Genomic DNA, 13,527 nt, shown 5'->3' with positions numbered 1-13,527 from the left:
AAGTTCATTTTTAACTGTGGTACATACAACATGTTTATATTCTGTTTTAAACATGGACAATATGCAATACCTTCACCCTTGGCCTTGAGGTGCCAACCATTAGCGAGTGATATATGCTGAGAGCTTGTAGACATTTTTATAAACTTTGTCTTATCTCTCGTGATGCAGTGGGATGCTCCACTGTCCACCACCCATATATCATTCTTCATATCACAGTTGCTGTATGTGGCTAGTTCAAAGGATTTCTTTGGCTTCTTTAAATTCTGGCGTTTTCCTTTTCTGCAGAATCTTGCCAAATGTCCTCTGCCTCCACAATTAAAACACTTTTTAATTGTGTATGCCGTTGAAGATAACTTCTCTTCCTCCGGGTGCTTTACCTTGCATAGCTGGTTCCTTTCAGGCTTTGAAGATAATTTCTCTTCCTTATTAGGCTTATCTTCCCTCAGCTGGTCACGTTCACTCCTTCTTCTGGCTTCTTCTAATAGCCTGCCAGTTATCTCAGTTACTGATAAACTGTCTTTTGGCAATACCTCTAATGCAGTCACAAAATCATCATAGCTTCGTTCCAAAGAAGACAGTATAATGTATACTTGTTGCAACTCATTAAATATAAGCTCTTTTTCCTGTAATTCTTGAAAAATGCTTTTCATACAGTTTAAATGAGTTAACATGTCTCCATTGCTCTCAAGATGTGTTCTAAACAGCTTCCGTGTAAGATTAATATGAGCTCCTACACTGTCTCGAACATAAATCTTCTTGAGATTATCCCAGCAATTGGCAGCACTATCCTCTCCACGAATATGTATCAGTTGCTGGTCTGAGAGAGTCAGTCCTATGATGCACAAAGCCTGTTCATTCTTTTGCTTATAGTCCTGTATCTTTTTGGCATCCTCTTCAACAGTAGGATCCAAATTGGATACATCTGGTGGGTTTGTTATTATGTCCCACAAACCTTCTCTTCGTAGCAGTAAACTACACTTCATTGACCATGAAACATAGTTTGTTCCATCTAACCTGGATATCATGGACAGACTTGGCAAATTTACTTGTGCCATTGCTCTGCAGAAAAATAACTATTCAACAAACAGTTTGTCTTTACAGCAATGTGTAACTCACCCCAAATCTAACTCTCAGATATAACCTGGTTAGCTAGACTGTGCACACTGCTGGGCCCATAACCAATGTTAGTGTTTGGGGATAAACCCCCGAGCAGAGTGCACAGCAGCAGTCTAACCAGGCAGCCAAATGAGAGAGAGAGGCTGGGCCCAAGAGTATACACACACTGGAGACAAAAACACTGTTTGTGGTTTTAAATAGATATTTAATTCACACAGAGATTAAGAATAGTCATTCAGTCCATATGTCAGTATCCAGTATATCCATCCAGTTACCTAGTCTATAAACAGTAAATACAATGTCTTTATCTGCTTGTAAATCTTCTTCTTCTGATACCTTTCTCTCAAAGACAATGCTGAGTATGAACAGCTCACCAAGTAAACACAGTCCTTTTGTTCAGTAGAGAGAAATATCTTGCACAGTAGACATCTCATACAGGAGTAAACAGCAGGCAAACAGCAGACAGACCAGAGACCAGTAACACCAGGAACCAGGAACTCGAAACCAGGATCAGAAACCAGGAAGTGTTACGTCTCTCTCACTGCCTCTTATTGCAGCCTGCAACCACACCCATAATTATGCGATGACATTGCAGTTTGGAGCTTAAAGTTGCAAACACTTAAACCTAGGTTTTATATATTCATTCACCCAAACCAGTTGGTGTATCCATATACCCAACACTGGGGGTATTTTCCATTTAACTATATCGTCCCGTTCTTCCTGCTGTTCGCTTCTTTTTCTCTCCAGCACAATCTTATTCGAGCTTAATCTTCCCCTTCAGGGTGGCCATTTTAGACCATCGCTTCAGATGTTTTCGGGAGGGAGCAGTTGCCAAGCCAGCGAGGGGATTTGCGACTCTCCTCTACCTGGCTGATGGTCTCCCCTTCTTCTGCCACCCCTACGAGGCAGCTTCTGCTCTAAATCAGACCGATCGGGTCTCTCCGACACTGAAGCACGGACCAAAGCTGCGGACAATCGCAATCAGCGGTCCCTCTTCAGGGAAGTTCAAAACTGTATTGGTATGTAGTGCCCATGGCATTATTATTTCAGGAAGAATCATTAGGTGACTCATACAGCTTTAAAAATGTTTGGTTTGAGAGAAAAAGAGTTCAGTCAACACTCATAATCAGTATCTTTTTATAGCCAATATTATTTTTAAAAATGCACTTGCATACAATATGATCAGTTTGTTTTATTGAAAGAAACAGAATAACTAGGTAACACCCTGAATATTCCACACTTCAAAAAGACAATCTGTTCTGTGAATTATGTAAGGATAGGTAATTACAGGTAGTCCTTGACTTATAACAGTTCACTTAGTGACCATTCAAGGTTGCAACAGCATTGAAAAAAGTGACATGACTATTTTTCACACTTATGACCATTGCAGCATCCCCATGGTCACATGATTTACATCAGATACTTGACAACTGACTCACATTTATGATGGTTGCAGATAGTCCCGGGGTCATATGATCCCCCTTTGAAACCTTCTGACAAGCGAAATCAATGGGAAACCTGATTCACTTAACAACCATGTCACTAAGTTAACAACTGCAGTGATTCACTTAACAAATGTGGCAAGAAAAGTTGTAAAATGGGGCAAAACTCACTTAACAAATTTCTCACTTAGCAACTTAACTTCTGGGCTCAATTGTGGTTGTAAGTTGAGGACTACCTGTACAGTATAGCCACCTAATATTTCTAACATACAAAAATATGATTAGTTTACAACAGCCTGAAAAAGCCTATATTGGAAATTATTTTTAAAAAAATAACTTTGTTATCTACCCATATGAAAACAGGAAACAAAAAACAGAACATAAACATTTCCAGTGAATGGGGGAAATCCATTATCATAAAAAACACATGGCTATTTTCCAAAATGTCTAAATTCAGGAATACATGTAAAATGGCCATTTGCTGTTGCCATTATGAAGGGTTTAAAAAAATCTAAAGAGAAACTTTCATGAAAGTTTTTTACAGGAAAGTTCCTATATTAAATAAAAAGTATTTATACATTCTTTATACTGTTAAATGATTTGTTCCACTAGTTAATGCTATTTGAGACCCTGCACCTACAATATCAATTAAGATCCACAAATATGTCAGGGAACTTATGTTAAGTAGTGTTTATAAATAATTAAGTGTAAACATTGATAGGGGAAAATCTTATTGTGGATTATCTTTGAATTATGTAAGTGATTGTACTTTTTGTATTCAAATTAGGATAATGACTTATTCCAATCTTCCTCATTTTCTATTTTTTTTTAAGCTGCCTGTACAGCATTTCTAAATCTATTTCATTCAGTTTAAATAATATAAATAATTCATTCAATTTATATTGTATAAATATAGCATAGATACTTTTTATATTATTATTTTTTTGAAAACATTTTTCAAGCCTAATAAAATCATGGCATATTAAGTAAGGATGAATATTTTCTCAGATCAGGAATCCAGATCTCCTGTTAAAATGTCCTCAATGTAAATAAAACCTCTGCTGAACTGCTTTTAACACAATTCACATATGCATCTGTTTTCATCTTCAGGGCTGAGATAGTTGGTACTTGGTTAATTTTGATGGGGCAAGCTGTTTGGGAGCTGGATTTCCAAACGGTCACCTTATTCTTTTTGTGTTTCCTTCTTATTAGCATGAAAACCAAACAGAATACTTAGCTTGCTAAACAATACAATTTGAAAGAGTGAGGAATGGAACTTATGTATCCAAGAGTCTTTGGACCGACCCATTACTTCTAGTTCACTTCCCTAGCACACACCAGCATTGTTCAGTCACGTTAGTGGCAGAAGGGATTCAACCTCATCTGTAAGCTATAGGAACAGTAGTGGAGTGATCACATATGATTTGCTTTACAGTCCTGTGCTTTGTGTGAGTTCAGACAAAGTCTTAAACAATATACTTAAAAAAAGAAAATTCAGTATTACTGTTTGATGACTGCAGCCCAAAAGAAACACAGAAAAATCTAAAATCTATTTGAAGTACTAGTTAAAAATATGCTGATCCTTCAACTTTTAGAGGAAATATTGCCCATTGTTTAGGGAGAAGGCAGCAGGAGGTGTCATTGCATGAAAGCAATGATGTGAGACGAGAACCAATAAAAGCTGAGGGCAGACGTTGCCCAAAATATCAATAATTTCTGAAGCAGATTGATATTTATTCCTTTGAACATAAAACATGACATGATAGTGATTTTGGCAGGGTGGCTTTTAAATATTTGTATGGAAGGAATTCAGAAAGGCCATTTGATTATCTCATGAGAACAGACACTTAATGGTGCAAGATAACAAATATATCAAACAAGCAAAGTAAAGATGTGTGATAAAAGAATTAACAAGCCACATAAATATTGTAGTCCTATAAATTAAATACAAAACTTTCTTGGCTCCCAAATATATACATTTGGTGCCATAGGCAAATTTTCAATGATAAATCAAAACTCAGTGCAACAGCATAACCAATAATTTTTAATGCCTTATAATCAATCTTGCTTTTTTTAACCAAGGTCCTATTAAGCATCCTATTTCAAATAACACTCCAGCACATACAAAAGTACATTTGTTTTCTTCAATTAAAAAAAGCTGCTTCATTTTGTATAATGGTGTTTAAAAACAGATTCTTCACTATACTCATTGTGTTGAAAATGATTACTATACTCATTGTGTTGAAAATGATTACTGTAAAATGATATTAGGACAGCAGTCAGACATTTTAATTCATAAACCTAGTTTTTTTTAGCAGCAGTAGTATGTGTGTGTGTGTGTGCGTGCAGTGCATGAGGTCACCGAGTGTAGTATTCATAATGATACAGAGAAATGAAATTATGAAAATAAGTTAACATTTTAGGAAGATCTATGCTCGCTATGCAAATGAATTTTGCAAGATCTTCCATTTCATCTAGAAGTCCAATTTTTTGTTCTTTTAAAATAAGAAATCCACATTGCTTTTCTGTGTATCTGTACAAGCCCGGAAAAGACCCAGAAAGACTAGCTTTAGTCAGTTCACATGATTGGATAATAAATTTTGGAACATCATTCCTCCAGGGATAAGATTGGCCTCTACCCTGATGCTTTTCCACGAGGTCTTGAAGATATGGTTTTGACAGACGGCTTGGGGACCCCATTCTGAGCCAGTCAAATGGCTTGTCTGATTCTGTTGTTGCTGCACTAGGGTGGTTTTCTTTAAATAAAAAAATTGTGGATTTTTAAAGTTATACACTGCCCAGAGTCACTGTGTGCGAGTCAGGTGACCATATATGTTTAATAATAAATAAATTTCAAAAAATACAATACACATCTGTATTCATTAATAAAAGAATGAGATAAAATCTAATGCTCCATTTGGCACTTCTGGTGGATTGCTAAATAGAATTGTACCTGTTGACTGTATAATCAGAGTATGATAACTGCAATAATAGTTTTAGCTATGTATGATTGCATCATTTTCCATCTAGTAAAGCTTCAATCAAGGAAAAGTTTTTTAGTATTCACACTCTTGCCTCACCCCCCATCATATTACAGGATTTCACAACAAGAATAACTTATTTGACACCCTTCCTTTGTTCACCATACTATTTACTCTCTTCTTTCATTTTAGAAACCCAAGAAATAAAACCTAATTTTCCTCTATTTGTTAACGTTACTAAATTTTAAGCATTTTGTAGGATAGTGTACTTAAAACTCCCAGTTTTTGTTTTATATTTATGCAACTGGATTTAAAAAGTCCATTAAAAAAAACATCCTTAAAATTGGTTTGATATGTTATCTGCTCTGATAAAAGAGGCATGGATAAAAAAAACATAAGCAATAACACTTCCAAGTACCATAACTACAGACCAAGATCATTATAAAATGATATCCATCATGCAGAAAATTTGGTTATTTCTTTTGTTGCTGAAGAAGTTGTAGATAACATAGTTGCACCTAGATGCAAAAAATACTTGTGATACTTGTGTCATCTGATCCTTATATTTTAACATTTAATTCATATTTCTTGATTTTAAAACAATGAAGGGATATTTTCTTCAGCTAATAGCATAAAAGGGGAAACTAGGTATCTTGAAGAAAAAGGAACAAAATATTTTGCTTATAAAATACTCGTTTCAAGCTCTAATCAGAAGAAATCAGCAATCTATACTAAACATTGTGGACAGACTTCAAGCAGACATTCATATCCAATGTTAATATAAATGTTCAGTATTGCAAAGGATGTTCAGATATACATAATTTTAACTGCCATTGGAATGTATTTTTATCCAAATAGTTGTCAGGTTTATTTGGTAGTAGATCTTTTATTATATACCAGGAAGTCAGAAATATCATGCCAAACATTACTGTCATCATATAGGTAGGTCATGGATGATTGTAGTGATGGTTGTAGAGTGTGCCGGTGATACTCAAAAAGCCAAAGAATGATCCCCCAAACCATAGCAGCAAAAATTGGGAAGGTATCTTGTTTGGGCTGTGGGATATAACCCTTCTCTACTGCCAATCGAGACAAGCCAAACAGGATACGAGATAATAGATACATATTTATCTGTTCAGGAAAAAAGTACTGAATTAAAATTAGGCAATTAGCACAACAGGAAAATGAGATTACTTGAAACAACTTTCAATTTAGGAGATCATCTAGTTCTTTCATATCAAAATCAGTCTCTAATTTTAACCAGACTGCTTGCATTTTAATAAAGTTCAGCAACATTTTACATCTATTCCTAAATCTAATGCTAGAAATACTGTATCAGCTATAAATAAATCCTTTCCCAGTTGCATCAAGACTGGTTTCAAAAGAAATGCATCTGTATTCAAAGTACATTTCCTAAAAAGCATCCAAATTTTATCTGGATTTTTAAATTTTACAGTGAAAAATCAACATGGATAGGAATTCTTCTGCCACAATTATCTACCACTGTGAAGTATCGGTTCTAACTTACCAAATAATTTTTTTCATCCTGGAAGATATGCTTCTCTAAATGGGTTTATCATTTAAATAACAATACTTATCTTTTGTTAAAATGTTCATTGAGTGTGGTTAGCAAATAGATAGCATATATTCTTTATAGCAGGGCCTGTTCTCTGAAATAAGGTTGTCCCCAAGACTCAAACGGACCCTAGTCTACTATTGTTTATATGAGCTGTGAAGACTTGGCTCTTCACCTAAGCTTTTGGCACAGGAAAGTGAGACCCCTCGCTTCATTCCACTTGCCACCTTTTATCTTTTATTAATGTTCTTGTAATATGATTGCTATCCAGAATAGTTGAGAATTGGGCAGCATACAAGCTTATGATTACTAATTCCTTTCTTACATTTTATTAGTGAAAGAAAGATGCAGAAGAATTGTATACAGATAAATTCACTACCCCATCTGTGGCAGATACACAAAAATTAATAATGGAAAAATGTGATGGAACAATTTACTAATTTTTTAAATTTCCCTTTCACTCTTCATGAGATCAATAGAACCATAAATCTAACACAAAACAACACAGTTGCTTACCTGGCTGTTAATATTATTACTTTCCCCAAACACTAACCAGCCCCCAATGAAGGCTGCAATGAAAGAATGAAGTGGAACCTTCTTTCCTTGCATTTGTGATTGCATGGCCATCAAACCCTTATAAATGAATACAAAATAGGACAGACATCTAGAATGCGTATAGGTAGCTTGAAGAATTGTTTTCAATTTTTCCTTTAGGCTGAAGGGAAGAAACAAAGAACAATTATTACACATAACATTATTTCCCTAAAAATATAATAAATCAATTATAATCTTTCCCTGAAAATATTATTAGTCATTGCTTCTGATGTACATTAAAAAGTAACAAGATCCTCATTTCACGTTCAGAAAAATTAGAAAACTAAAGCCACATAAGCTATAAAAGAGCACAAATACATTTTCTAGTCAATGTACTCAAATGTTTATAATTTTAACAGTTTGTGGCATTTTAAAAGACATAGTTGTAGAAACTGAAACATTGGAATTAACATTGAATTAACATACAAAGAATGGCAGTTAAGTTAAATATGACATGACTAAGATCGTTAAAATTATTAAAAATTCAAAGAAGAAATTGTGATATCTACTAGCTGAATTCTATTTAGTCAGGAGAACATCTATAAATTAATGAATCTTCAACTACAGAATCACATTACAATGGATAAGATTGCAATGTTACTTTTACATTAAGGGCTGATATGATGACAGCATAAGCTGCATTGGACATAGTGAAACTTAGTTGAGAATATATATGTATGTATTGTTAGATTGCCTCATAACCCTCCCTTGATTTCCTAGAAAATGTTGTTTCTATGGATAAATATCCACAAAACAGTATTAAATACATGTATAGTCTGATTTAAGTACAAAAAGGACAAAGGGTATTATTAATCTAATACAAGATAATCCTTTTTCTGTGCTAATATACAGTATTTAATTCAGTGAAAAACATCCAAACAGAAACATTAAGAATGCAGAGAAGAAATCACAATGTGTACTAAAAGTCTGCAGATAGTCCTTGACTTACAACCACAACTGAGACCAGAATTTTCATTGCGAAACAGGGTGTTTGTTGAGTCATGCCCAATTTTATGATCTTTTTTTGCCACAGCTGTTAAGCAAATCACTGCACTTGTTAAGTAACTCATACTTCGTTAAGTAAGACTTTGCTTGTTGGAAGTTGGCTTCTGCTTCCAGAAGACTGCAAATAATGATCAAGTAACTCCGGGACACTGCAACCATCATAAATACATATTGGTTGCCAAGCACCCAAATTTTGATTATGTGAGTGTGGGGATGGTTGTAAGTGGCTGTGATGGTTGTGTGAGTACCAGTTGTAAGTCACTTTTTTCAGTAATGTCGCTAAACTAATGGTTGTAAGTAGAGGGCTACCTGTATTTTAAAAAACATGCAGACAACAAGGTAGGCTTCTTTGATTTCTATGGCTTTATTCTGTAAGTGACAGATGCTCTGAGAAATGTACCTTCCACTTTTGAAGAGAAATGTCATTACCAAAGCATGAGGGGCACGGATTTTGGCTCCATAACTGCCAAAAATAAAGAAAATGCATAAAATTGTCAGTAAAATAAAGTTTAATGTGTGTTTGAATGCAATTATTGCAAGTAAGCAATACCCCAATCAAGAAACTGCCAAAAAGCCATCAGTAAACAGCCCAACCAAAAAATCTCTAAGACTACCGCCACCCACACAGATAGGCAAGACACCAGAATATAAAATGACAGGAAACTACTCTACTAGCACTGATGAAGTTACCTAGGGTAATGAAACGCCTGCAAGAAGAGCAAGCTCAGAGAGTACCAAGGACCCCCTAATTATTGCTTGATGTAACTTGAAAACAGAATATGGGGATACAGTTCTTGGGATGACAAATCAGCACTTTTCACAACTCCTTTGCCATATATATTGGGATATAAATTGCACAAACAGGTTGAGTTTGTTCTACACTGATAGACTTAACATGGTTGCCTAATATGGCACATAAATCTGAATGCTCAGATTTAGCATATCACTAAAACAATGTTCTGAAACCTCTTCCAAGAGTGGGAGAAAAACGTATGCCTGCCCACACAAAACGTCACTTACACCTATAAACAAAGCATCAGTAAAAAGGGTCGTTATTTTCTCAACAAGCAGACAATACCAGGCAATCTATTGCAGCATCCCACAAAGCGGCGGGGGGAGGGGGACTGTGAAGAAGAGTGAAAGCAAAGTTGGAGACAGCCCAGCCAAGGGCAAATCTGCTTCATCCCACTTAATTCTTAGTGAAATCAGCGTAAACCCTGGTCCGTGGTCGCCAAGAGGACTCAGGCAATAGTTTCGGAACAGGAACGCGAAAGAAAGACGGTCCCCAGCTGAAACTTACACCGCTCCGTTGCGGAAGCCCTTGAGCACCGCCAGCATGGTGTGATATCTCCGCTGCTGCAAGAGAGAATTGACGGTGTAGAGCAAAGTCTTGAGAATTGTCTGATCGCCCATTGCCTCAGCCTTGACACTTAGGATCTACAAGCCGGTCAATCCGGGGAAACAATTTGGCTGAAACACAAAAGGCATAGAAGCAGAGCTTCAGGAAATAATGTCCAAGCGGAAAACCAATCCCTGAACTCTAGTTCCGCTCTAATTTTATAGGCTCGAGAGAAGGTTTAAGTTACAGACGAAGAACATAGAACATAGAATTAACAGAGTTGGAAGGGACCTTGGAGGTGATCGATAAGCAAAATGTACAGCCCTGTAATTATAACTTTTCCTTACCCGGCTGTTCAAGCAGAAGCAACTTCTATGTCTGCATCTTTAAAAGAAGGCATGAAGTTGGTCGTTTAAGATCCAGACCAAATTGCAAACAATAGTATTACTAAAGTACAGCATTTTCAGAAGCCACGACATCACAATGGTTATTCTGAATATTATGGGAAATTAATTACTTTGCAGAAATGTAGGACGTCACTTGGTCTCAAATCCCCAATTTTACAATATGAATAATTATAGTCTATATTTTCAATGTGGCAAATTTAAAGAAGATAAACAAGATTGGATCTAATTAGAATGGAAGATTATCAAATCTCAGAGGTTCAAATTAGATTGGAAATTTGAAACATATACACACATACACTAGTGCCCCAAGAAGGCATGACAAAGCACTTTTTAAACAGTGCCAAGAAAACTATGGAAGTGTCTTATGCCTTTTAATAAAAAAATATTCTTTGGAAAAGGTGCTACTAGGCTCCTTATTTTTCCCCATGAAGTTAACCAAGGGTTTAGTTAATTCTTTTTATATTATATTTTCATTTGTGGCAGTTTTGTTTTAAAAAGCTTAAAATATTATTTTTCTAGAGATAATAACATGAATGAAAACCAACACAAATTCCTCCTCATTTTATAATTTACTTTATAGGTGAAGCAGGTCACATGGCACTGAATTCCTTTTTTTTCTTATTATGAATATGTTTCATTTTAGAATAGAATAGAATTCTTTATGATTGGGCACACAAGGAATTTGTCTTTGGTGCTCACTGTATATAAAGGAAAAAATACATCAAGATACATACTTTTCACCCTTTATTAATACATACATTTCACCCTTTAAACAAGATTTTAACCCTTTAAATAAGATTTTTAACTCTTTAAACAAGATTAGTAAGTAAGCAGGTAGTTTATATGAAAATAGGATACCAATTTAACTGCTTTTCCTGTTGATCAGGTACCTGGTATCGGTGGCAAACAAGTAGAATTCTTTGATGTTGGCTTGAGAAAGATTTTTAAGCAAACTGTGTTTTGATAGAGGATAAGAGTGTGCCCTTAAATCCCTCCCAGACTTGGAATTGTGGAAAGGGAACTTCACGAAGACAGTATTGTCACAAAAACAGGAAAAGCCCAAGGGGAACATCAGGTCAACCAGAAAACAAACTTACATAGGAAAAGGAATCAAATAAAAAGTATTAAAGAATCCCTATAGACAAAAGCCTAAGTAATTAAGAAAACTAGACAGATAAGAAAAGGAAACAAAAGATAATTTAGAAAACCCTTACAAACACAGGACATACCAAATAAGCAAAACAAACAGACAAAAGACACAAAATATAAATTACAAAAGGGACAGACAGGAGATTGCCACAGAACAAATATGAAAAACTATCTTAAAGCTAAAAGAGATTACAGAAACCAATAATACAATCTGGCCACCCCGCTGAGTTTGCCCTCCGGCGGAAATAAAGACAAACTCAAGCAGGATTTGACACATTAGGCACAAATACAAACACTCACACAAAATCAACTTACAAAGGGAGAAAAGGGTATAAAAAACCAGGGACTTACCATGGGAAGCTAGCTAGCCCAGGAACACAGACTTCTCACTGTTCTCCTCTTTCCTGAAAAATAAAAAGATCCAGCTTTAAGGAGTTGTCCATATACTTGCGCCGGAGCTCTCCCAGCAGGAAAATCGAATCCCTGAAAGAAAGGCATTTTGACACCTTTCAACAGAATGTTGCCCAGTGGATTAATCATTAATTTATAAATTTGTCAATCTGATGTTGGAAGAAAAATCCTTCTGGGTTCAGTTCCAAGTGGGGAAAAAGACACTGGAAACATGGAGGCTGTTTGGAAGGTTTAATGGTGGACAGGACCACATGGCCTGGAGCCCCAGATTGAAAAGGAAGGATGATCACATGCTTCAAGGTGAAGGAAGAGATCAAGAAAAGGGCTGAGGTGCTGAGAGTGCCTGGGTTTTATAACCTTTGTTGGGATTTGAATTGGAGCTTGTATTCTGATTGGTTGTCAGACTCCCATGAGGCAGGGGCAACTCTGTAGGCTGTCCTGAGTTCCAGGCTTGGTTAAGCCTTGCTGGATGATGATGCACTGAAAGGGCTTTTGAGCAATTGCTATAGTTTTACCTGGAGATCTTTGTTATGTAAAGTATTCTGGCCCAGGCCTTAATGGCCCACCCATTAACAAAGGTGGAGGTGAGTTTCTACTTCTGAGGTGTTTTTGCTCTTGAGTTTCTACTCTTTTTAGGGGAAATATTCTGCCTTTTTAATATTTCCTAAGATATTTCAATTTTCTAGGAGAGGTGTGGGTGCTAACTTCCTACACTGATTCAAAGAGTTTGAGCATGATTAGTCAAAAGGCATTATAGAGAAAGGTTGGAGGAAAAAATGTGTATAGATTGGACACAGACCCTACACTGATTCACTGAATTTCAGAGGGTCTCTTGGTCATAAGGCTGAATTACTTTATGGATTTAAGTCAAGAGAGATGGTTGTGTAGGCCTGCTCTCTGATAGATCACAAAGATGTTCCTACTGGCTCAATATGTCTTGTGTATTAATAAGTCATGCCTGATGCTGCATCAAAATGTAATCTTTGCTTTGATAGGGTACATTTCCATTTTCTGGGCGGGATTTAAACTTTGATTCTCATCAGTGTTTTCACAAAGGTTATTTCCCCACTGCTCTTGAACACTTGGATTTCTTTTCAGGGCTAGATCCTTTCCCAGAGGCCATTGATGAGGCTCCACATAGTGGAACACGAATATTGTCTTATAGCGATTCTGAAATATCATGAGCTCCATGGCTGAAAGCTAAGCTGATGAGCATCATTTAGAGTTGGTGAGCATATCTGAAATTTTGGGAAGATGTTTTGGGTGCTTTCAGAAAATTACTCCCATAATGAAAGTCTCATCGGTTTTGGTTGTGGTTAAAATGTCTTTCAGAAAGTGGCAACATAACTCTATTATCCTACACCTGCTTTTGGTGGCTGAGTCTGAACATCCAACAAAATACGTAAGTACCCAAAATTATGTTTAGGCTGCACATAGGTCCTATTGAATGCACATCCAAATCCTTAGTTGAATAATATTTTATTGGAACCAATAAAAAAGTACAAAA

The 13,527-nt window shown here is 36.0% G+C and overlaps 1 protein-coding gene across 1 annotated transcript; it reads right to left on the bottom strand.

The window, feature by feature from the left end:
• Positions 1-4,497: 4,497 nt before the first annotated feature.
• On the bottom strand, positions 4,498-12,279 carry PXMP4 (peroxisomal membrane protein 4). The gene is made up of 5 exons (XM_026697641.2): positions 11,961-12,279; positions 10,015-10,184; positions 9,115-9,177; positions 7,632-7,830; positions 4,498-6,670 (listed from the first exon to the last, which is right to left on the bottom strand). Exons 2-5 carry the CDS (start codon positions 10,125-10,127, stop codon positions 6,407-6,409), a joined length of 639 nt encoding a protein of 212 aa, XP_026553426.1. The 5' UTR covers positions 10,128-10,184; positions 11,961-12,279; the 3' UTR covers positions 4,498-6,406.
• Between the last annotated feature and the right edge of the window lie 1,248 nt (positions 12,280-13,527).

Source organism: Pseudonaja textilis, chromosome 3 (assembly GCF_049901715.1).
Source record: "Pseudonaja textilis isolate UNSWEBS1 chromosome 3, rPseTex1.2, whole genome shotgun sequence".
Lineage (NCBI taxonomy): Eukaryota > Metazoa > Chordata > Lepidosauria > Squamata > Elapidae > Pseudonaja > Pseudonaja textilis.
Note: the sequence above shows the minus strand (reverse complement) of the source record. Positions and strands in the feature narration are given on the sequence as shown.

What these genes read in the sequence shown, in the direction of transcription:
- PXMP4 (XM_026697641.2), bottom strand. Translation starts at nt 10,127, where the DNA reads ATGGGCGATCAGACAATTCTCAAGACTTTGCTCTACACCGTCAATTCT. An exon ending in GGCTTCCGCAACGGAGCGGT is followed by an intron (nt 9,178 to 10,014) that starts GTAAGTTTCAGC and finishes TATTTTTGGCAG; the next exon opens with TTATGGAGCCAAAATCCGTG. An exon ending in TTTCTCTTCAAAAGTGGAAG is followed by an intron (nt 7,831 to 9,114) that starts GTACATTTCTCA and finishes TCTTCCCTTCAG; the next exon opens with CCTAAAGGAAAAATTGAAAA.